The following is a 25638-nucleotide window of genomic DNA, read 5'->3' as shown; positions in this document are numbered from 1 at the left end:
AAAAGGATTTTCACTTTGGAATCTTGACTTAATTCAAAGGATTTGCAAACCTTCAAGCTTTTTTAAAAGCCACAAACATCCCACAGCTTATATCCTCACAATGACAGGTACTCTTCTTTAAATATGCAGAACTGATTTATTACTCCTCTTGCACACAGACATCACCATTAGTATGTCTGCATTGCTTCTGGGTGTTTTAAAATACTTAAAATGAAGTCCCTTTTAAAGAATAAAAGCACAAAACACATGTGTAGGTATATATATGTTAACATATACATTTCATATAACCATTTAATCTCTGTTTTCTCATAAACAGGAAACTAACTTGGAACTAAACAACCATATTCTAATAGAAGTCTGAAGCTAAGAGGAACATAGGAGAATCAGATAAAAGTTGTCAAATGTGTTCCATAATTGGATAATAAGATGCTATATGTCTTTATATACAAGTAAAAACCATCTCTGTGGCCAAGAAGGCTGAGGGAGAGAGGAAACTGTAAGGTGAGTTTTTTGCAAATGGAAAAGATTTTCTTTTGATTGATGGAAGGATATAGGATGCCTCAGATGTTTCACAAATGAGAAGGGGCTTGGGAAAGAAAATGGATGGAGAATCCCCAGAGATGCAGAAAATAAGAGAAAATAAGGGAAATGCTGCAACAACAGCTTAGGCCATACTTATAGAGTAGGAAGACTAAGACAAATTATACTGTGTGACTTCTCAACATTTTATGCAAAGAAAATCAGGATGAAATGAATATTGAAGATAACCTAAAAGAAAATCATAAAAGGGTAAAAGGCAACAAAAATGTGTTTGTGAACACTAATGTGTAATTGGTAGGGTCATTTTCTTCCCAGTTAGTTGTCCTTGAAATAGAAAAGGTACCTGCCTACCCGCTCTCTTCCCAAGTTCAACCGTTGATGGGGACCCAGTGTGGGGACCCACGTGACTGCCTTGTCTCTAGTGACTTGTTAGAGTATATATACAGGAATGTTAGGAAAAGACTATGCTACATATAGAATATGATTGGTATTATAATGATTGATATTGTTAAAACTATCAATTGGCCTCTGGCCAAGTAAGGACTAAAATCCATTCAGTGAACAAACTGCTCACTAAAGTGTCTACCTTGATAGGCACCTGCATCAACTCAAAGAAAAGGCCCACGTTTTTCCAATTTGCACACAGGTACCACATACGCTAATAGTAGCCCTGGGTCCAGTACTCCCAGTTAAGCGTGCACTTAGTAAGTAGCCAACCAGTTTATAGCAGTGTAGCTCATTTTCTGCAATACCCACTTCAAAAACTGACTGCATCAGAAAGAGCTCTTTTACATGTTAATTTGACTACAACTGACTCACACTTTAACTATTTAAGGATGAAATTTACATAGAAATATAATATTGAAAATGAGGTACCATAGTAATATAATAGATATTTAAAATCTAAGCACACTTTCAAACCTCTCTAGCTTAAATAAAATGCACTTAAGTTAAATATTTTACTTAATATTTTACACTTAATATACTTTACCTTGAAAGAATTCCAAAGTATTATTTTTCTTTTTAGGATATAAGATTAATCTTTTTAACTATACTGGATAAAATAAAAGTATATGCAAAAAGACATTATCATGCAATGTAGTGTTCACATATACTTAGTTTAGATATTCTGTATTAGTAACTTTGAAAGCACACCAAATTAGTATTAAAGCTATCTAAAATATCTGGATTCATGCTCAAGGACATAACATGAACTATATGCAGAAAGCCTTTATCATGCAATGCAACATCAAAACTTATTTTGTTCATTTTATAAATAAATTAGTAGCACTGCATCATTCAACATGAAAATTACATGACACTTTAAAACAAATAAGGAGCAAAGCAATGTAAAATGAACTAATGTTTTATAGCTATAATTTAAACAGCTGATTTTAGTATACTTTATGGATATGGAAATACATATTAATATAAAATTTCACTAATTCAAAATAAAAGAGAAGAAAGACTGTCAAATAGTTTGGGCAATCTTGATCAGTACTTTTATTACAGAATTATAGAAAGGTATTTGAATAAATGAGTGAAAATGGTTGTTCAAATTATATGTTCAAAGTATGTAGTATATTAGTTTCTATATATTTGTTTTAATTTAAAAATTTTTTAAAGATTTTACTTATTTATTAATGAGAGACACAGAGAGAGAGGCAGAGACAGAGGCAGAGGGAGAAGCAGGCTCCATGCAGGGAGCCTGATGTGGGACTCAATCCTGAGACCGTGGGATCATGACCTGAACCAAAGAAGATGCTCAACCACTGAGCCACCCAGGCGTCCTATAATTTTAAATTTTAATGCTTTTTATTTTGTTGGTTTCAAATAATAAGTCAGATGAATCCTTATTTCAAAAACAAATTTATCTTCATTTAAAAAAAATCTTATCAAATGTGTTGGATATGAGTCATATAGTCTAGGTACAAGATATTTTGTAAACAATTTTAAAGGGCAATAGTAAATGCCACCTCTGATCTCTACCACTTAAAACACTGATGTCTTTTTGAAAATATAGTGTAAAAATTTCAGAAAGACAAAAATTAAAATTAAAAACATATGGATACATTTTTCTGGAGAAAGGAAAGCTTCACCAATTTCCTACGGGGCAGTTTCACAAAGATTCTGTGCCATCACAGTGGTGCATGAAAAAACACCCTCAAAATAGAAAATGAGTCAAATTTGAGGTACTGGATACAATAGGATGTTACCATGGGACATGGAGTTACGTTAAGCCAAAATACTTATCAATTTTGATAGGAAAGGTCAACACAAATTCTTAGAAAGTCTAAACCATATGATATTCAGTTCAATACTTTCAAATATATAAAGGAACATTAAAAACAGCTAACTCAGGCTTAGAGGACAGTAAGGATAATTTATTACTATGTCAACAACTTATACAAATGTTCATATAAAATGTTTGAAGGTCCTTGAATATTTTAATCCCCCCCCCTTTAACCACTAATTTGCTTTTTTGAAGAGTCGAGCTAAGAACGTCAATTTAAGCTTAGGGAAATTATGACCATTCTGAGAAAATTCTGAATTGTTCATAATTTCTTGGTATTTTTCTAAGAAAACCTCTAAACTGAATTTATTAAGAATCACCAACAATACCTACTTAATGTTCTTAAGATATTTCTGTAATATATTTTCAATCACCCTCTAATTCTTTGTTGAAAAAAATTAGAAAGCTTTTATAAAGGGCAAAGCTATCAATAACCACTTGTATTTTAGAACAAAGCAATATATAGCTGAAAATTTCTTGCATGGAAGGCTGGGAAAGAATGTGTGGAGGGAGTGGGTAGATGCTCACTCTGCTCAACACCACTGACAGGGTTATATTTTGTTTGTTATTCTGATGACAGAATGGAAGAGCTGATCCTCATGACTATGATGTTACAAAAGGAAATTAATTAATGAGGATTTTATCGTGTCACCAACCCCTTTTAGTTTTTTCATAAGAGAGGAATCAAGGCATTCCCATTTTAGTTATTAATGATTTAACTTCAATTTAAAGTTGTTTTTTTAATTTATAATTATTTAAGAAAAGGTGACTATGCTGTCACAAGTATTCTGAAGTACAATTAATTCTGATAATAATCTTATTTGGGTTCTTACTCCTATCCCAATTAGTACATAGGTCAAAAAGTCTGGTTTAAATACAGTGATCATGCCCAAATTCTTACTATATGTGAATTTCTAAATGTAGCCTTATTTCACCAACATTGGAATATCTTTGTTGCTTATTCTTAAATATATTTTTAAATGGTGTTAAATGTATTCATGTTTTTAAGTAATCTCTCTACCTAATGTGGGGCTCAAACTCACAACCTCAAGAGTTGCATGCTCTACTTACTGAACCAGCCAGGCATCTCTTTATTCATGTATTTCTAATTATTTTTTATATAGAAAGCAAATTTTAATATTTAAAATAGATAAAATGTTCTTTTCTTGCATAGTAAAAAGAATTTAGAGAGGTATGAGGAAATAGTTTTACTCCAGAAGTATCAAAATTTCACAGAACATCTCAAACTTTGATTCTCCTAAGACAGGAGTTGGCAAACTGCAGCCTGTTGTTGTAAAATAATTTTTATTGGAACATAACTACACAGATTCATTCACATATTGTCTATGGCACTTTCATTATACAACAGCAAAGTCCAACAATTGCCAGAGAAACTGCATGGCTCACAAGGCCAAAAGTATTTATTACCATCTGGCCTTTTACAGAAAATGTCTGCAGACCTCTGCCCTAGGATATCAAGAAAAATATTCAAAGATGTTCAGTTCTGTTATTTTAAAGAACAATGTTGGGTATGGTAAAAAAAAAAAAACAACTCATTTTTTAATATTCATATTACATATGAAAAATTTTTAAATGAGTGTTTACATTGGAATATTACTTTGAAGCTTAATTTCTGTATATTTTAGTAAGAACAATAGCTTTGCCAGTTCTTAGAAAAGGGATTTACTTAATTTCACTGGTCTTTTAATAATTACAACATCAAAATGTAAGATATGTTCTGAATCTCATGAACCTTCACATGAAGGTTGTTTATTACTACTGTCTCACAAAATAAACAAGTTTAACCAAAGAAAACATATTTACATTTATCCATTGTTACGACAAATAGTTAATAGTTTTCAAAAATATTTTTCAAAGTAAACATTTAAATAATGAATTTTATGTTTGAGAGGTAAAATCTTGCTGGACTTTATATAACAAAAATATGCCCATTAATACAATGTGATAGATGTATGCACATACACAAATGAATGGCTGAAAGTTAGAAGCTTTTGTTACCCATATACAAAAACATAAGTTAGTGAATGCTTAAGTGTATTTTTTATATCATAAGTTAAAACTTTAAAGCAGTGATATTTATGCAAAATCAAAAGTGCAACATGCCCCTGTGTACAAACTGTAAGTGCCGCTCACTTACATTGTTGATAGATTTATGCAAAGCTTCACCCAGAGAGTGCCGCTAGGAAGAAAAGATCAAAGGAATAAAGGGAAACATTCAGAAATCAACTAAGTGAAAGAAAGAGGGATCTAAAAGGGAGAGTAAAACACAGGACATTAATTATAATATGCTCAAGAAAAAATAAATTGAAAACAGTTCTGAGAAAGGAATTCGACAAAAAAAATTTAAGACACAATCTAAATTTTCTGTAGTCCCTTAAAACAGTATCTGATGCCTGTGGGATGGCAGACTTACCTATGAAAAATATTGAGGCCATTACATATAAATCAGAGTTCAGTTGAAAAGATAATGGTTATTGAAGGACCTAAAAGAAATATTACTGTTCTAAGTTCCTCTTAGAAATCTAAAATATAATGTGTACAAGCATTATACTCACTACTGGTATGGTATGCTCATGACAGATTTCTCAAGAGAAATGAGCAGATGAGAACTGAAACACTAACTGCATAATTTGGGGGCCAAAAATAAATATGAGTTAATCATTAAAATATGAACATTTAATAATAATCTGATTTTATACTTGAGGGAAAGAAGAAAGAAATGACTTTATATCTTTTCGATTCTTTTTTCTAGGATATATTTAGCAAATTATTTATGGTCTGGGTTTATTTTTCAGAAGTTCATTGCAATTTTCAGAGTGATATAAAACAATTGGAAAAACCTATATATACCCTCTCTTTCCCCAAATATGGGGGAAAATGTGAATTTATTTTCAATTGCCTCATTTTTTTCTGCTTTCCAAAAATATAAAAGGGTATTTAAATTTATATTAGAAATTTAAGTAGAAAAGTCTTGTGAAATAGTTTTCACTTGGACATTTATCACATTTTCGGACAAAAAAGAATTCTTTTTTTCATAATATTATTCCTTGGTATGTCATAAATTAAAACTTGTTTTTCATCTGGTAAATCATTTTTTTTCTAATAATATAATTTAGAATATAGTATACTAGTGTTATGAAAGAAAGTTGAGAAAAAAGATTAATTTCTATTTGGTTCTTCCATAACTACTCAATTTAAAGTTTCTCATAAATATATAATACATAGAATTATATATATATAATACATAATATACAATTTGTATAGACACACACTTTTATATATATTAGTTATATTAATTTTACTTACTTTTTCTTTATGCCTTCTCATACTTAATATTCTTTATATACTAATAAGATACTTCTCCAGACTTCACAAAATTTATGAAAACCTGAGGAATTTTCAGTTGTGTTTTTTTTTTTCAGTTGTGTTTTTTTGTATTATCTCTTTGTATTTCTCAGAACTGTTGTCCTAGTACTAGACGTTAATTTAAAATTTATGGCATTTACTTATGAAATAGATTTTATTTTCACTCTTTAAGTATTACCTGACATAAATATGTATGTTATTGAGGATTCTGGAGCTAACTGATAAAGTAGGCTAATATGATAGATTGTAAAGTGGCATGTCAGGTATCCCTTAGGAATTCTAGATTTTAGATTTTATACAACAGAAGTATTCTAGAACACTTGGAATCTAAACTCACAGGGGCACTGTGTCTGGCAACACACTGGTACAAGCCATGGAAATAGCTAAACCAAAGGCATGGTCCTTGAGCTGAGCCTTGGGGCGACTCATATCATAGACCTGGCTGTGGCAATTGGGACATGCACTAATGCTATTGGGTCACAATACCCTTATTGGTTAATACATAAATAAAGATTTATTTTTTCATTAAATTCTTTATTGGAGTACTATTAAATTCCAGGAATATCTTAAGTATAGAGTGAATAGAGAGTTGAATATGACAATAAAAAAAATATACAAAAAAATCAAAGAAATAGTTGATGATAAACTATGATAAAAAAAAAAACCCGCTGTGATAGCAAATGACTGGAAGTGATACTGGGTTGACTGTTAGGAAAGATCTTTTGAAAGAAGTGACGCTTTAACTTGGAAAATCAATGAAAAAGCCAGCCACTAAATGGGGGAAAGGGTGTCCAGGCACATGAATTAGCTAGCACAAAGAACTTGAGGTGGAAGTGAGCTGGGAGCGACTAGGTGTGCATGTGTGTATATGTGGTGGGGGGAAAGTAAGTTTGTGATGATGACATGAGATGCGTGATTTTTGCAGGGGCCAGATGGCTTAAGGCCTAGGACAATAAAAACAGAGAGTCTTAATTCAATGAAATACCTTGAAAGAATCTTTGGGAGGGGAATGGCAAGATCAGTTACATCATAAAAGGTTACTTTGAGTGCTATGAAGAAAAGTGAAATTGGGGAGACTGGATAGGAGGCTATTACAGTGGTGGCTTGGCCTAGTGTTTACTAAGGGAGACGGAAACACTTGGAGCTGGGGTGTTTTGGAGGTGGAATAAATAGGATTGACAGGTTACAGGAGATAAGGGAAAAAAGAAATCAAAGATGACCTTTAGTTTTTGTTTTGAGCAACAAGCAGTGCCAAGAAGTGAAGATGATGGGTTAGGGGATGGTGATAGGCAATCAATATTTCTGAATCAAACATGTGAAATTTGAGATGCCTATTAGCCAACCAAGTGATTTTGAGTTCAGGTGAAGATGTCAAGGCTAGAGATTTAACTTTGGAAGTCACTGACATAGAGATGGTGTTTATGCCACAATACTAGTGAGATCCCTCAAGTTAAGTGTCTGTGTGAAAGAATACTGAATGAACTAAAAATCCATATGCAAAAATATTATTTGGTTAAACTTTCTATATAACCAAGATCCATGTTAATAAAAACTGATGCCCTCTATAATAATCAATTTGTTTTAAAACATCTTAAGCTTCTTATTAATTTTTGAGATAAGTGAAAAGGGCTTCAGGACATCCTCTTCAATTGATAGCACCTCAACATAGAAGACTTACTGAATGTGTTTCAGGATTTCTTTTCTTGAAGGATGAATATAATCATTGACATAAGTGAGAAAGAAAACTGAAAATAATTTAAAAAGTTGCTGCATGCAATTAGAAATCGAGAACTTTGTAAGAAAATATGCTCTTAGGAGTCATCCCATTGTTCTAAATATCAGTTTATTCATTTAGAAAATAGCACAAGGTTTTACACGTTTGCAATTTGCAAACATATTAATATATAAACATTGAAATCCACTGAACTGCCAGCTTTTGGAGGACAAAGACCAGGTCTTATTCATAGTTGTATCCAAAGTGCCTAACAGTATGTGGCAAAAAGTAAATAGGTCAATATATGCTTATTTAAGACTAAATGAATGATATGAACTCTTATTTAGTTTTTGCTACTCCCTACCTTTTCCTCTCCCCCCATAAAAAGAGCAGTAAAGAGAAATTTCAGTTAAAAAGAATAAAGTTATTTAGAAAAAACTACATCTACTAGTATCATGCAAAAATCCTGTTGACAAGGTCAACAGATTCTAAGATTTAAAAATATATCCTCTAAGAGAAATGAACTAATGAGTATACTAAATATTTGTCCAGAAAATATTAATCAGAACAAAGAAAAACTGCCAAGAGGGAAAAATATTCATTGAATGGCACCTAACTTGTCCCACTGTAGTCTATTCTCCATACTGCAGCCAGAGTTTTGAAGTTAAGAGTATGAATATTTCACACTCCTGATTAAAATCTCTCAACAGTTCCTCATTGTTCTTTAGACAAAGTCTCAACAAAACCCGGAGTGATCCAATGCTGCCTCCTCCCCAGCCTTCTGATTCTCTTTTCTCCAGAGCAAAGGTATTTGGGGGCTGCCTGAGGGCCTTTGCACATACATCCCCATTCTGCTCAGAATGCTGTTTTCCTTCTCCTCTTGGCCTGACCACTGCTTCTCTCTCAGATCCTAAGTAAAGGATCCCACAGTTCAAGAAACCTTCCCCAAGTTCCCAGACTATGTTAGGTCCCCAGGGTACACATGCTGTGTACCTCAGTTGTAAGGAGTTAATGTGTTAAACTGTTATTTCTATTTGCCTTCCTTTCTAGATGATAAGCACTAGGAAAGCAGAGATCATTATGATTCCATTATGAGTCTAGCACACTACATGGTGTATCAAAAGCACTAAATTTTTGACAAATAACAAAAGACAGAATAAAATTCTCTTTACTAACACAAGAAATGTCATTTATCAAATTTTTAACTTCCTTGAAATAACATGTACACTAATCTTACACTGAAATTCAAGTGAAATATGTTAAAGCCTAATAAAATGTTCTAAAATTCAATATTTAGTATACAATATGGTAATTTCTTAAAGCAAATTATGTACTTTCCCTAATATTAATTTCAAGTTTTACTATATCTACAGAAAAGTGACTGAGAGAAACCTAAGTTTTAGAAAGTAAAAATCACAGCTTTAATAATTCTCCTGAAGCAAAAGCAGAAGAAAAATTCATGAATAATTGTTCAACATTTAAACTAAAGTGTAATAACAGGCATATAATAAATGAAATTAAGATGAAGACAAGCTATCACTTTAAATAATTCTTACACTTTTCTCAGAGATTATCTAAAATAACTTTATAATCATATACCCAATGACCTTAAGATCCAAAATGCTTTTTTAGTATTTGTCATATGAAATAGGAATATATTAAGTTGATTTGTTACTACAATGCTGTCTAAATGTTTTTAAGTAGTTGTTCAGGTGTGTTCTGGTCCTACTACCTCTGAAGGCACAAACTGCATTTCGTCACAGGTCTTACTATAGTATTTTGCAGAATAGATACATGCTTAGTACACATTAAGAACGCCCCAGTATTTTAGCATCTCTTTTTAAAGCCAGCTGTAGATATCATTGTTCCATCTCTTCACTCTTTTCTCCTAAAGCTACCAATTTAACAACTGGATAAACTTATTCTAAAGAAGGAGGTTTGGGTAGGGAAAAGAAAATTAAACACTTTTAGATTTGCAAATTAATTGAAAAAACAATTTAGAATCAATCTTGGAAGAAAAAATCTCAAGAGGAAGAACACTAACAACACTAAGTCTGATAAAAGAGGACATACTACAGTTAAAGTACAATAAGATCATTAATTTTTTTGACTGAAGAGAGTTTAAAAACAAACTTCATATTTCCTAAGGAAAATACTGCATATTAACTTTGAATCCAGGAACTGAAGTATAAGGAATAATGGATGTTGACTGATTTTTGGTAGACTTTAATTCCATTCCACATATTCTAGCGTCGTAACCTGCTATTCCCACTCTTTGTTCTAGCTGGCTTCTCTTTCTCCATATTTTTTTTCCCCTTCCCTCTTTCCACTGCTCTTCCCTTTGACTTCCTTTTTCTTTATTCCAGTCATCTCTTTTTCAAGGGCTCAGGCTGGATCTATGATGTTTGTTCTACATGGTTTCCTGCTCTCCTAATTTCTACAGAGACAATTAAGAAAACTCAAGGTCAGCTTCACTGATCTATCACTGCTCAGGGCTCGGTCAACGTCTTTGTGTTAGCTGGGAAGAGATGATTCCAGCTCCCTTTCTAATCTCTACCTCAGAACCCATTTGTATCTATTCTTCCATTAAAAGGTATTATTGTTATTCTTTTAAAATCAACATTAAAACTGATGAAAATACCATCTTTTTCCAGTAGGCAGAAATGCAGTTTCTAAAGAGAATTCCTTCCTTCCTAGCATGAAACTTTAAAGTTAAGAAATGCAGCTAGCAGAATCAGCACTGAGCCAAACTTACTCAAAATTTTTGTGATCTAAATAGTGTAGACCAGGAGATCCCTGGAGGGCTCAGCAGTTTAGCACTTGCCTTTGGCCCAGGGCATGATCCTGGAGACCGGGAATCAAGTCCCACATCAGGCTCCCTGCATGGAGCCTGCTTCTCCCTCTGCCTGGGTCTCTGCCTCTCTCTGTCTCTCTCATGAATAAATAAATAAAATCTAAAATAAATAAATAAATAGTGCAGACCAGTGCTATCTAATAGAATTGTCACTGAGAGCCATGTGTATAATCTAAAAAGGTTTTAATAGCCATATTTTTAAAAAAGATTTTTAGTCATATATTTAACCCAATCTATCCAAAACATTATCATCTCAACATGTGATTACAGCATACAAAAATATTAGTGAGACAGACATTCCATCTACTTTTTGTACTAAGTATTTGAAACCCAGCATACTCTTTACAATGACATGTCAGTTTGGATGAATTCCATTTCAAGTGCTCAACAGTCATTTGTGGCTAGCAGCTACCATCTTGGACAGCACTGGTCGAGAAATCAGAACACAGTGTGCAACACCTCCAGAAGCTGGCTTCTCAGTTGGTCTTAATCAACAGCAATGTTCTATTTCTTATTCATGTCATTGCCCTTTCTAGATGAGTGTGAAAAGTTCTAAAATTTCCTGTGATGGTAGAATCAATATGTCTAAAACTAAACTCACCATCCCCTCAGTTAAGTAGTTCATGACCTCCCTGTCTCAGATGTTTATTCTGGCTTTAAATCCTGAGTCAACTTTAACATTTCTTTCTCCTTTACCAAAGTATTCCATCAAATTTCATGATTTGTTCCCTTGTAGTTTCTCTTGTATTTTCAGTACAATTCAGTTTTTTTTTGAAAAAAACTCAATTCAGGTTCTAAATGGACAGAATCATTTGTACTTCATGTATCTGACAACTTCCTCTTCTGTGCTCTGCCTCGGTTTTTCTTCACCATTCAACTATTGAGTGCTTACTATATGGCAGGCAGTTTAGGGAACTGAGTATGCAATAGTGAACAGTACAGATAAAGATCCAGCTCTCATGAAACTACATTCTAACAGGGAAAAGAATCAACATGATGCTATGTAGTAACAAATGTTTTGAAGACATACAAAGCAGAATAAGAGGACACAGAAAGATGGAGGGTGCTATTTTAGAGGAAGTGGTTAAGGAAGATCTTTTTGAAGAGTTAAGATTGAGCAGAAAGTAAAAGAATAAGCCATAAGATCCGGGGAAAATGAGTTCCATGTGGAGGGACTGGTAAGAGCAAAGGCCCTGAGATGGATTAACCTTGGGATATGTGTGTGTGTGTGTGTGTGTGTGTGTGTGTGTTCCAGGAACTGCCAAGTCTTCCAGTAGAACTCCAGAAAAAGAAGGGAAGGAGTGGCAGGAAACAAATCATAAGGCTGCTGGTATAGGCCACAGAAGTATGGATTGTAATCTAAACATGGAAGGTTTGAAGCAGGGGAATAACGTGATCCGATTTAATATTTTAAGAGCATCACTACAGCTGGTTGAGAAACAATATGTAGGTGGGCAAGAGAAGACACAGGAAGACCAAATACAGGTTCCATTTACAGTGCAGGGAGAACTGCAATAATTTGGACTAGGGTGGTAGCAGAGGAAGTACTGGGAAATGGGCAGACCCTGGGTGAAGGCAGAATAGCAGGAAATGCAGATGGACCGGCTGTACAGGGTGACAGAGAGGAGTTAGAGATGGCTGAGCAATAAATGGATGGCAGTGTCTAGGAGGAATATCTGGCATAGGTTGAGGGGTGATGATTGGGTGCATGTGTATTCAAGAGTTCTGTTTCAGATGTTTTGGATTATTTATATTGAGATCTCTCCATTTCACCCTCACTTCAGTATCACAGCCACATAAAGCTCCCTAGAATAAAACTTTCAAAATGTTATTCTCCTATCCATAAATCTTTGACAATCCCATACCTTACTGAGTGAACTATGAACTCCTATGCTCGGAAGTCAAAATTTTTCACACTGACCTTTCACCCCAACTGTCCCCACCTCATTTTTCTGTATTCCTCAGAGTGCCTGGGAAATAAGAGTATATTCAATCAAATGTTAAATGGATTGAAATATTTGTGTTTATCCTTTACCCTATTTGAAAGTCACCCTAGAGCTGATCTCTCTAATGACATTTTCTCCAATCACACTGGCCATGTCACTCTATACTCCCACCCAGTGGTAAATTGCTAAGTATGTAATAGCTTTCTGAAAAATCAGAGATGTGCAGATGTGCAGTACGTGCTGGTTGTCTGTGGTGTGAATACTCTCACTGCGGATATCTGTTAGCCACCAACATGTCCCAGAATATGGGGCTGTGAAGGCCTCCACACAATCAGAGCTGTGTGACCTGGTAGGAACCAGATCCAACACATCATTGTTCCTATAGTACAAACTGTCCAGACCATTTCTGTAGGTATCTGTAACTAAATCTTCTCCTGTTAGATTATAGATAGGCTAAAAACTGTGTCATATACACAGTGGCTATAACCAGCTACATAAGGGCCTCAAAGTTCAAAATGGAGATTCAGACCCAAACTACAAAGTCCCGCAGTTCTATGTCTGAATGATTGTGTGTCTCCCAAATTTCTCAGTCCACTGATCTGAATGAAGGAATTAAAATAGTAATTCACTGGACTGGAAACAAAATAAAATTTGCCCTGAAAAAGGTGAAATGAAGGAATATATGATGACATTTTAGGATCACAAGTAGAAAGTATGATCAAAGAGGACTCTGTATACTCACTTTTCTTTAGACAAAGTTGAAGGATAAAAATGTAGTTCTTTTGCTTTAAAGAAATTCAAATGTACGCTAATTAGCCCAGAAACTATAGCTAGTTTTGAACTAAAGTGTAATTATTGGACAGAAAAAAAAGAACATAGTGAAACATTAAAACTAAAAATATGAAATTGGATTCTGATCAGAGCACAGAATAAAAATAATAGCTTTGGGTAATTTTGATAAGGTAAAGAACATCTGACTGAAGAAAAGTGAAAATCTTGTCTTTCTTTGCTCATTTCTTGATAGGTAAAATTATTTATTTTAAAAGATTTTATTTATTTATTCATGAGAGACACAGAGAGAGGCATAGACACAGGCAGAGGGAGAAGCAGGCTCCATGCAGGGAGCCCGACATGGGACTCGATCCTGGGTCTCCAGGATCACACCCTGGGCTGAAGGCAGCACTAAACCTCTGAGCCACCTGGCTGCCCTTGATAGGTAAATTTAAATCAGAATTAAATCTCAAGAGATTTCACATGAAAGATACACTATTTCTTCTTTGCTCTAAGCAGAATAAGTAAAGAACAAGCAAACCAAGACATAAAAACAGACTTGTGTTCACTTCATAGTTAAAATATGTGAAAACACAGATCCTCCAATACTTTTCACCTGGCTGTTCCAATTCTGCTCCCCACTCTTACTCTTTAAATGTCACAAAGCCCATGCCAGATCTGTTTTCCCTAAGTGCAGAGGGGTGCTGGTGTGCTAGGGACAAGGGGATGAGTGAGGCCAGTAGTAGTAAGCAGAGTGAAACGGTGGTAGGGCTCAGCACACTGGGGCATGGAAGGTATGAGGAACAGGGCTTAGTAGGAGTCAGGCAAGTGGAAAGTGATAAAGCAGGTATATATAACACACTGGCTCTAGGAATCCATCCAAAATGATCAAGCGAACAAGATCCAAAGGGCCAAGAAAAGACTGCTGGTCCTGCTAGAAGTTTGTCCTCTCAACACGCCTGGAAAGAGTGCAACTTTGATGACACAATAACTACTTTCACTTCAATGTGGAATCCTTTGTTCACTTGTTTTAACTTTCTTCAAGTACAGAGGATCCCAAGGTGCAACAGCCATTTGCAGGCTTATCTGTGGGAAGGTGTATGCCCTATAGATTTTAGAAGTGGGGAGAAGGGAAGATATTATAATTTTGGAAATGGGACTGACGGCACAGAGCAGCACAGAAAGTTTCATCTTTGGAGGCAATTAATTTCTGGTTATACTGATATTTATGGTTAATCTGTTCTGAAAACTGATCAGAATATTATTTCTATAAAGCTGGCAAAAATTGGAGTCATTATGTAATAAATTACTTTATGACACACAGAATTAAAATAACATGCAAAACATTATGTCCTCTCAGGAATAAACAATGCAGAAGAGACACTGGGGGTAAAAAAAGAAAAAGTATCAGAGAAGAAGCATGGATGAAATTTGACAATTTATTATAAGAGAGATTACATGAGTAATGAAATAATTTAATAGAAAACAGATGGGAGAAGTGGTAGGTCCTCTTTACAGTGCCAAGTCCAGCCAAAAAATGTCTATATCAATAGTTTGTGACTGAAAAACAAGGCAGGCTTTCAGGGGTGATTTTCATTTTTATTATATAATTGAACAAATCTTTTAAAGTATAGAACATCATAGAAGAGTAGTACCAGTCTACCCAGGAAAATCCATCCTTTTAGGTCTCTAAATAGGAATGTAAAATAAGTGTACAGAAGGTAACCAATAAGCAATGAAAGACCAGACACAAAGTGGCAGGCCCCAATTACTCCTGAAAGATCCTGCATGTATGTACTTACGATGTAGTAAGTTATCCTATAGAAAGCCTATCCTGTTTATTTTGAAATTCATCATGATCACAAATAGAAAGATAATAGTAGATTTCTAGCACTAAATTACAAAGCTGCTTCTTGTCCAAGTTCTGCACTTGCTTATCAACTAGTGACTCATGCAGTCAGTCTTATTTAATAGCTGGCTTTGCAGGAGAGTGCTAAGAATTCATAAATTTAGAAGTTGTGTAAATGAGTGAAAATTCTTTTAATTATAGTTATAAATGGAAATAGGTTAACCTGACAGAAGAAGATAGATTTAGGACATAAGATATATTTATATAGATATATTTATAAGATAAATATAACACTACCTCTTATTGATAACATTTTGAAGTGTAACAGGCAACCTTCTTTTGGTGAGAAAGAAACTGCTCACCTCTGATACAACTATAGGCATTCAGGATGTATTTAATAAATTTTACCTCCCAGGACCCAAATGATATCTAGTGGCTTGAAAAAAAGATTTTATACTTTCAAAATATGGGTAATTTCTCCATTTAAAAATCTCGAAAGATGAATGGATAAAGAAGATGTGGTTTATGTATACAATGGAATATTACTCAGTCATTAGAAACAACAAATACCCACCATTTGCTTCGCGTGGATGGAGCTGGAGGGTATTATGCTGAGTGAAGTAAGTCAATTGGAGAAGGACAAACAGTGTATGTTCTCATTTATTTGGGGAATATAAATAATAGTGAAAGGGAATATAAGGGAAGGGAGAAGAAATGTGTAGGAAATATCAGAAAGGGAGACAGAACATAAAGACTCCTAACTCGGGGAAACGAACTAGGGATGGTGGAAGGGGAGGAGGGCGGGGGGTGGGGGTGAGTGGGTGATGGGCACTGAGGGGGACACTTGGGATGAGCACTGGGTGTTATTCTGTATGTTGGTAAATTGAACACCAATAAAAAATTAATTTATTAAAAATAAAAAAAAGAAAAAATCTCTAATGTGTTCAGTTCAAATATTAAACCAAAACCTGTAAATTCTTTATAGAATTTAGGACTGCATATGTAACATTATTTAGTACAATGTTTCACAAGTTATTAAATATGTCTCCTTTGATTTTATTCATTTTTAAAATTTAAAATTTGCCCTATGAAAAATAACAAAATATAGTGAATTAATGCACAATGTTTTATAATATTTCCCTGGCCAGAGAATGTCAAGGAAAATGAACTTTCAGAATGTTAGAGACTATTAATTACCTGGTTTAAGAGATCTTCTACTTTCTTCTGCCATGAATCCCTGGCTGCATTTTTCTCTCGTTCCTTTAACTGCAAAAGTTGAGACATTGCTGACTTCTTATCTTCTTCATGTTGAAGTCTTAGCTCTTCACGAAGTTTAGAACACTCCTGTCTAAAATAAAACAAATGCCTTATTTTTTTTTAGTATTACAAAAGTTTAACAAAAAAGTTCAATATAAAAATGCACATGACCTGGTATTCGTATTGCAATAAAAGAGGTGCTATGGAGAGCAGACATGTGAAAGCTACTGATTTCTTCTGATGAACATACCCATTGTTTATACTTATTGCAAGGCTTCTAATATACCATTTCCTCATATTACCACCATTCCAATATTGTTCTGTTTCGCACTAGTTACCATCTTCACACATTCATCCATCACAAGATTCATAAACAGATCGAACCCCTGCAATATTCCTTGGACATGTCTGCCACCTTTTAACTGTCAACGATAATTTCTTGTTCACAATTTTTTTAACTTAAGAGGGTGAGCTTTGCTCATGTGTCGACTCAGCAAGCTCAAAGTTGCCTCCAAATGGAATTTGTAGCATCCCTCATGCTCCCATGGTAGGCCCCAAATGCCTTTACTTTTTAAAGATAATTATTCCTCTCAGTAGTTACAGTGTAGTTGTTCACAGGTTTTCTAAGTATTTAATTAATCTTCCTCAAAAGTCAACTCAGAATAAGAGTTGATTATTTTTTTAATCAGGCTTATAGGACTTAGGTAAGTTAATAATTTACCTAAGATCATTGATTTATCAATTTTTAACGGCAGAACAGGTACTAAAACAAGTCTTCTGACTTGAGGTTAGTATTTTATATAAAGAAAATAAGATCAGAAAAAGTATTCAAGCAGAAAAAAAGAATTCCAATTTCTCTGCATCTAATCATGAAAAAATTCATTAAAAATGCTATCAACTATGATTTTAATGCTAACACAACATAAGCTATATAGTGGGAAAACATTTTGGCACGTCTGTATTAAGATTACATTACAGAACCCTCCTACACTGTTGGTGGGAATGTGAACTGGTGCAGCCACTCTGGAAAACTGTGTGGAGGTTCCTCAAAGAGTTAAAAATAGACCTGCCCTATGACCCAGCAATTGCACTGCTGGGGATTTACCCCAAAGATTCAGATGCAATGAAACGCCGAGACACCTGCACCCCGATGTTTATAGCAGCAATGTCCACAATAGCCAAACTGTGGAAGGAGCCTCGGTGTCCACCGAAAGATGAATGGATAAAGAAGATGTGGTTTATGTATACAATGGAATATTACTCAGCCATTAGAAATGACAAATACCCACCATTTGCTTCGACGTGGATGGAACTGGAGGGTATTATGCTGAGTGAAGTAAGTTAATTGGAGAAGGACAAACATTATATGTTCTCATTTATTTGGGGAATATAAATAATAGTGAAAGGGAATATAAGGGAAGGGAGAAGAAATGTGTGGGAAATATCAAAAAGGGAGACAGAACATGAAGACTCCTAACTCTGGGAAACGAACTAGGGGTGATGGAAGGGGAGGAGGGCGGGGGGTGGGGGTGAATGGGTGACAGGCACTGAGAAGGGCACTTGACGGGATGAGCACTGGGTGTTATTCTGTTGTTGGCAAATTGAACACCAATAAAAAATAAATTTATTATTTAAAAAAAGAATGAAAAAAAAGATTACATTACAAAGTAAAAAACATACCTAAGGTTTTCAGTCCATTTTATTTCTAAGTCATGGGCCATTCTGTCCACTCTGAGCTTCTCTTCCTCTTTCATGGCAGCAAGTGTTTCTTCATGCTGGTGCCTTTCTTGTTCTAGCTCACCCTGAAGAATAAAAACATGTCAATGAAAACAAGTCTTTAAAGGCAAAGTCATTGTTGGTTATTTCAAATAAGTAGAGTGCTTGCATTATAATTTAAATCCTTATAGCACAATGACTAATAAAGCTATCTATAATAATTACTCAAGATTTCTGAGTAAAATATGTGGCACATACTTTATATTTTAAATGTCCTTGTGCAAACTATGTTTCATTAAGGCTTCTAATTTTACAAATCATTTTAAACAGTTTAAAGCTAGCATAACTGATAATCTTAACTTTCCATGTCGTGGATAGTATCTTCAAATATATACACATTACAGATACATTATTCAAATTCATTCATATTTATATTCAAAAGTTTGCTATTTATTCAGAGCTGATGCATTGTAGCTATACCTTACTAACATGATTAAAATAATTATAAGATTTGGCTACTGATTGTTTTTACTATAGAACTTTAAACCAGGGATTGTGTTTAATGTTATGGAAACCTAATATATATATATGTGTGTGTGTGTATATATATATAATTCATATATATATGTGAAATGCCTGTAGATTAGCATTAAGTGGCTCTCAGGAGCCTAGGGCTAGAGGTGACCTGCTTGGACAACATAGCAACCATGGGTCCCTGCCAGCAGTGGGGCAGCTCTTCAGCTATAACAGGAAAGGAACAGATGATGGTGCTTCCTTCTGCTTTCTCAATGACCCTTTCTGGATCACCCACTTACTAACAGCATGTGTTGTAGTGCTGCTGAGGGGCATATCCACGTTAATCGGAGAGAAGAAAGTCCATGTTGAAACCTACCATGCTACATTGCTGACCTGGCTACAAGCAGTAAATTCTGAAAACTGGATCCAGCCATTTTAATCAACTGTCCTTTTCACTAAGTATTCTGCCTCTAGGAACTATTTTTTTCACCACGGGCAGGATTAAACAGGGCAGAATTACTTAAAAAGTATTTCTTTTACTGAATGCAAAGTACTTTATTAGACATTAATAGGGAAAGAAAAGAGGTAAAGAAAATACTTGCTCTTTTTTTTTTTTTCCAAGTGTTTCCATATCCATCGCCTCCTGGGATCCTCATAACAACACGAGGAGGTTATAGTGAGGAAACAGAGGTTCAGCAAGGTTGAGTATTGCCAGAATACAATATTGTCATCATTGTCATCAGCATCTTACTCCTTATTTACCAACCGTGGCCTAAGATGTCTTAAGGGCAGAGTCTTGCTTACCTGTGTCTGGATTCGCCCACAGGTGCCAACGAACAGGTTGACAGTCAGGAACCAATACCCATTTGATGACGGGTAATAAACTTTAAGGAGACTACCTAATTATATTTTTACCTTGCTGATGTTTAGATTATAGCAGGTATTATAAAATTACCTCAACATTTAATAGAGCATCTTTGGTCTCCTTCAGCCGGCCTTTAGTCAAGTCGAGCTCATTCTGAAGTCTCTCCTGGGAGTCCTGAAGACTAGCAATGAGGCCTTCTGCAGAGCCAAGACCCTGTTCACTTTTCCTCACTAGATCTTGGAGGCGGCCAATCTGCAAGTACATGTAGTACTTATAATATATCTCAATCAACCAGCAAAACAGCCATGTTTGTTTTCTTAAAGTCTTTTTTCTTTAGTGGTAATTTTACTGAATGGATTTCTTTGATGAATTTGGAAGAGGCACTCAATAATCATGATAGCTTTCATCTGTTGTTTTTTTGGATTTTTTTTTTTACAAGGACCTCCATATTTACAATTTCCCTTTTTTGTGACAACCATGTGAATAAGTGGATAACTCAAGTCTCTATTTTAACAAAGAGAATTCCCGTTTCTATCAAATAATCAAATACCTATCAAAAGGAATGGAAACAAGATGAAGATTATATCAAAGACAGAGGGAAAAAAAGTATTTTTTTAGATACAAATATTTTTAAAACTGCTCTTTAAAATGGAATCACTTATACTTCATTTGAGCCCAGTTCTGCTGGTTTATAAAGGTGACTGACTTAGGTCAACATTGATGAGCTGATAAATGCATATTAGAATAAGTTGTGATTTCTTTGTTTCCGTACAAAATTTCCTCAGGAAATTGTTAAGAGTTGAATTTATACACTCTTGAAATTAGGAGTTAATAAGGCAATCTATTGATCAGACAGATCCATATCCTCAAGTTATGAGAACTAAGATCAATAAAAGAAATACTTTAACTAGGAAAGTGCTATGAAGAAAAAAAATCTTTTTGTAAAACAGCCAAGCTATCAAAACTCTACAGAAATGAAAACTGCTAATTTTATTTTATTTTATTTTGAAAACTGCTAATTTTAAAATAACACCTGTATATTTCTCATTGTAAATACAGGGATCACAAGGAAAGCTGCAAACGTTTTCCTTCAACATTCTCTCAATTCACCACCCCTCTTGCTGTCCCCTTTCCACCCAGATATTTATATACTAAATAATTCTGGTGATGGTAACATTTTATATTTGTTAGTATTTTTAAAGGGATGCCAACCTCATAAATGAGCTGGAAACCTTCCATTTTTTATCTGGCTTGTCATAAATGTGTTACAGGGGTGAATGAATACTATAAGGAGTTAAAGAGTTAAAGAGTATTGAACCTGGGGCATCTGGCTAGCTCAGCTGGGGTCATGAGTTTGGGCCCCACTTTGGGGGTACAGTTTAGTTAAAAAAAAAAAAAGAGTACTGAACTTAGTAAAAAATCCAGTTTCAAGTTCTTGGTCTGCCACTATAAAATAGGAATAATGATGCTGCCCTCATAGTTATAATATTTAAATTCAAGGATATATGGGAAAAGATTCTTTAACTAGAAAGCAACATACAAATATCAGGTACCAATCAATAAGGAGAGGACAATCAAATTTATCAACATGTAGAAAAATTTTGTTCTACAATCCAGATAATTTTCAAATGAGTAAAAGTTACATGCACAAATGGAATACATGAAAAAACTGATAGACAACAGTATTCTAGTTATTATACAAAAACTTTAAAATGCTGCACAATTAAACATAATAAGCAAAATAATAAGTAATGAACACAACTAAACCTTGTTTTCTAAAATATAATAAAAGTGGATATGTGAGGAACACATCTGTTGTCTTCCAAGATCAAAATCTCCTTTGGTCATGTGAGCCATCTACCTTTCTTCCCATGTGGGTCCACGTCAACCCAAACCCAGGAATGCACCCAGCGCTTCTTCGAAGCATAAACCAGTTAGGTCATCTCATTCTGTTGGCCATGGGGACTGGTTCAGGGGCAGGCGCATGGTTTAAGTTCATCTACTCACAGTGATCTGAGGACTTTAAAAGGAGTTCCTAAAAAAGGTCTTTTTCCAGTTGGACATATGGCCTAAGAGAATGCATGGCTGAAACAGGAAGTCAACACAAAGAAAAAAAGTCCAACTAGAGCAAAAGAGAAGCTGAGTTCCAGTGTAAACAATTTCAGTTCAGAATCTAGTCATGCCTGATGTTAACATACCCCTGGGCTTTTTAGTTAATTGACTGAATAAATTTCCTTAGGCTGGTTTGAGCTGAGATTTCTGTCACTTGCACTAGAGATCAATACCCTTGATTCCTCTTAAACACTGAGGGAATATAGTAAGTAGAAACCTCTTCCCTGGAATATCCACTCATGCATGCTCTTCTGTGATCCAATCCCCTCGCAATGCCTGGGTCAGTTTTTTTATAATTATAAATATTATGGATAAATGAGTATCAGCCCTGAGACCAAGCAAGCATCCACCTATTTGTACTCCACATCTTCCAAATGACGTTTCTCCTATGATAACCTCCAAAATCAAGGGGTTACAAGGCCTTCAAACCATAGCCCTTGCCTCTCCAGCTTTGGGTTAGCAACTCCCCTCCTCGGTCTTTATGCATCTTGGGAAAAGCAGCACTGCAGTTCAGAATCAAGTTCTGAAATCACACTGACAGGATTGGAATTATAGTTTTACTCACTTACTACATGACTTGCACAAGTTCCATAACTTTTTTTGTGACTTGGTAACCATTATTTACAGCATGGGGTTATTTAGAGAATTAAAGGAACAAACAAGTAGAAAGACTACATAAAACAATGCCTGGGGTAGATAGTAAGAACTAAATAAATATGACTTATTATAGTTGCTATTCAGTCACACCCACACTGGCATCCTTCAATTTCTACAAAATCCTTGTGCCTCGGGGCAGTTGCAAAACCTTTTCTCAGTTAATTCTTGTGGCAAACCCCCGTTAAATCACCACCATTTTGCAGTATTTGTCAGACTTGTTCTTGTTTCCAGATATCTTCTATAAATACTGCTGAAATTTTGTCAATGATCTTTAATTATTTGTTCATGTTAAATATACCGAAATGCAGGAGTCAAAAGGCATGCCCATATTTAGGGCTTTTGATAGTGCTAAATTTCTTCCAGAAAGATTATATGATTTTATATTCCCATCAGCAGCTTGGGTGCTTATTTCTTTAGCCTTGTCAACACTTGGTGGTTTCAACTTTTTTTCCATTAATTTTATGGTAATGGGAATGGTATCTCATTAATTTCATTTCTAGTTTTAAATTACAGTGATTTTAAAATTATTTTTTTATGTTCTCCTTTAGTTCATTAAAAAAAATAGGGTATCTGTATTTTTTTAGTGTTCTGTATATACTTTTGAGGTGTTAAAGACATGAATTTTGTTACTAGTACAATTTGCCAATTATTTATTCCACCCCTCCCAAATTTTTCCTCTCATAATTTTAACTGGTATATCTCAATACACAAAAATTAAAGGTGATTTTTTTTTTTTAAATCAAAGCTTTAACTGTACAGGTATTATGTGTTTTTAATTCATGACATTGCCATCATGTGTCCAAAGGCCTTCCTCATCTTAATGTCTGTCACTTGCATTTTTTATTTTATTTATATTTATAATCATGATTTGATATTACATTTCAACCTTAGCCCATCTTAGCACATCTCTGGTATGAGGCTGAAGAACTTCACTGTTCTCTCTTCTTCCATTTATATGTAGTCTTAAAAGAGCTGTTTCAGATTAAACCTATTAAATCTAACTTCCGTCCTACTTTTCCACTGACATTGTAGGAAGGTCTTCAGAGAACCCTTGATTGCATGATCTTCCCAGGTCTCATACTTTGACTTCTAGTCATTGTGTGACAGTGTGAGGCACTTCCACCTATTGGAAGTATCTGCTTTCATGTTGTTCTCATATCCATTAATTCTCATTTTCATGCCTCTGATTTCTCCTCAATCTCTTTCCCTGGCTCTGTTAATACTGGTGCTCCTCTTTGTTACTAGCAATCTTCTCATCTGCTACCTCTGATGAGCTCTTCTATGTTAATGGCTTCAATGACTGCCTAATCTTTAGCTCTAAACCTGAACTCTACTTAGTTCCAGCCTGGATGTTTTACAGTCCCCTCAACTCGATGTCTTGCCACTCCTATGTATCTTTCCTCCTATAATATCCATCTTCTCAAAGTGGCATAATTACCTGTCCAAACATCTGAGCTAGATACCTAAATCACTTTCTACCACTTACCACATCAAGTCCTGTAAATTTTATTTTTGAATGATCTCCACTCTCAGGTTTTGTTTTCCTAGTCAGGAAGCTAATCAACTCTTGCCCATACTAATATAATGGATAGCATCTTAAGTCATCTCTCCAACTCTAATTACCAGTCCCCTCCCCATACAACTTATCCTCTTACTGCCACCAAAGCTCTTTTCCTGAGATCATCTAACAGTGTAACAGTTGCTAATCTGCTGCTATCACTCTATCATCAGGATAAATTCTAAAGTCTTTGCGTCACGGCACAAGAGTCACTCACAATTTAGCTTCAACTTCCCCTTCTACCACATTTCTTGACAAGCGCCATACTGTCAAGTAGACTAATTCTCAACCAGATCAATTCTGCCCCCAAGGACAGTGCCTAGAGACATTTTTGGTTGTTACAACTGAAGGAGAAAGTTGTAGCACAGGCTACTAGTATCTAGTATGTAGTGACCAGGGATACTACTAAACATCCTAAAGAATTATCTGCCCAAAACTGTCAGTAGTGCTGGGGTTGAGAGACTGTGGTGTAATGATACTAAATTTCCTATAGTTCACCAAGGCATTATAACTTGGGTACTAACTGACTATACTTACACTATTCCTTGTGCCTGTATTGTCTCTCATCATTCCTACATCTGCAAATTTATATTTACCTTTCAAAGGCCACCACCCATACCACATTTAAAAATTCTCCAATATCATATTCTCCAGAGCTGTTATGAATGCTTATAGCAGAGAATCACTCCCTCCTCTGGAATTTAAAAACACACGGTATTTGTCACCAAATCATAAAGCCATTTTAAACTAGGAGTTCCTTGACATTTTGTCAAAGTATCCCTATCACCTAGAAGATACTATGCAGTCAATAAATGTTTCCTGGGCAGCCCGGGTGGCTCAGCGGTTTAGCGCCGCCTTCAGTCCAGGGCATGATCCTGGAGACCTGGGATTGAGTCCCACGTTCAGGCTCCCTGCATGGAGCCTGCTTCTCCCTCTGCCTGTGTCTCTGCCTCTCTCTCTGTTTCTCATGAATAAATAAATAAAATATTTTTAAAAATAAATGTTTCCTAAATCATAAAAGATATGCAAAGATTACTGATATTACTGGACTCTAGTTTCAACTTTTCTAGAGACCAATTTAGTAATAAGACGAGACCCATAACATCATTCCTTTTCTTTGGCCCAGTAAGTTTATTTTGGGCAAGAACTAGACAAAAAGGAAATAATTTTTTAAAATGAACAAAAGTATTAATAGAAGTGATCATATTTCAACTTACTAATAAAAATAATAGTCTGATAAACAGCGCTGAGAGAAGTCCTAATACTCCACACTCCTCCGGGTGTCAGGGCTCACGGCTGAAATATGCCTTGGTTGGTTAATGATAAGGACACAGAACTAGCCTTAGGAAAACCCAATCTTGCTATTCTGGCCATGACTTTTGCATGACAATCCTTCCTCCTCAAGTAAGAGTGGGCAACTCCTTAAAATTATTACTATTCATAATAAAATATTTAAAATATTAAATGCTCAACAAAGAAAACACTTAAGCAACTATGATAAAGATATACACTGGAACACGGGATCCCTGGGTGGCGCAGCAGTTTGGTGCCTGCCTTTGGCCCAGGGCGCGATCCTGGAGATCCAGGATCGAATCCCACGTCG

At 35.0% G+C, this 25638-nt stretch overlaps 1 protein-coding gene and 1 pseudogene across 17 annotated transcripts in view; both read right to left on the bottom strand.

Moving 5' to 3' along the window:
• FAM184A (family with sequence similarity 184 member A) overlaps positions 1-25638 on the bottom strand; it is a 107041-nt gene that overhangs the window by 24238 nt on the left and 57165 nt on the right. For 10 of the 17 annotated variants that reach the window (XR_012002856.1, XM_026002408.2, XM_026002410.2 and 7 more), the window contains 4 exons: positions 19799-19960; positions 18292-18413; positions 16552-16702; positions 4992-5033 (listed from right to left, as the gene is read on the bottom strand). Coding sequence is in view for 14 of the 17 variants with exons in the window: in XM_026002408.2 (XP_025858193.1) it covers positions 4992-5033; positions 16552-16702; positions 18292-18413; positions 19799-19960 (477 nt within the window). In the remaining 3 variants the exon portion in view is untranslated. The remainder of the gene's footprint in view (positions 1-4991; positions 5034-16551; positions 16703-18291; positions 18414-19798; positions 19961-25638) is intronic. The other 7 variants (XR_012002857.1, XR_012002861.1, XM_026002409.2 and 4 more) reach the window with 1 other exon arrangement.
• On the bottom strand, positions 16875-17093 carry LOC112922756 (small nuclear ribonucleoprotein G pseudogene; annotated as a pseudogene).

This window comes from Vulpes vulpes, chromosome 1 (genome assembly GCF_048418805.1).
Source record: "Vulpes vulpes isolate BD-2025 chromosome 1, VulVul3, whole genome shotgun sequence".
Taxonomy (NCBI): Eukaryota; Metazoa; Chordata; class Mammalia; order Carnivora; family Canidae; genus Vulpes; species Vulpes vulpes.
The sequence above is the reverse complement of the archived record's forward strand: the minus strand, read 5'-3'. Positions and strand labels throughout refer to the sequence as shown.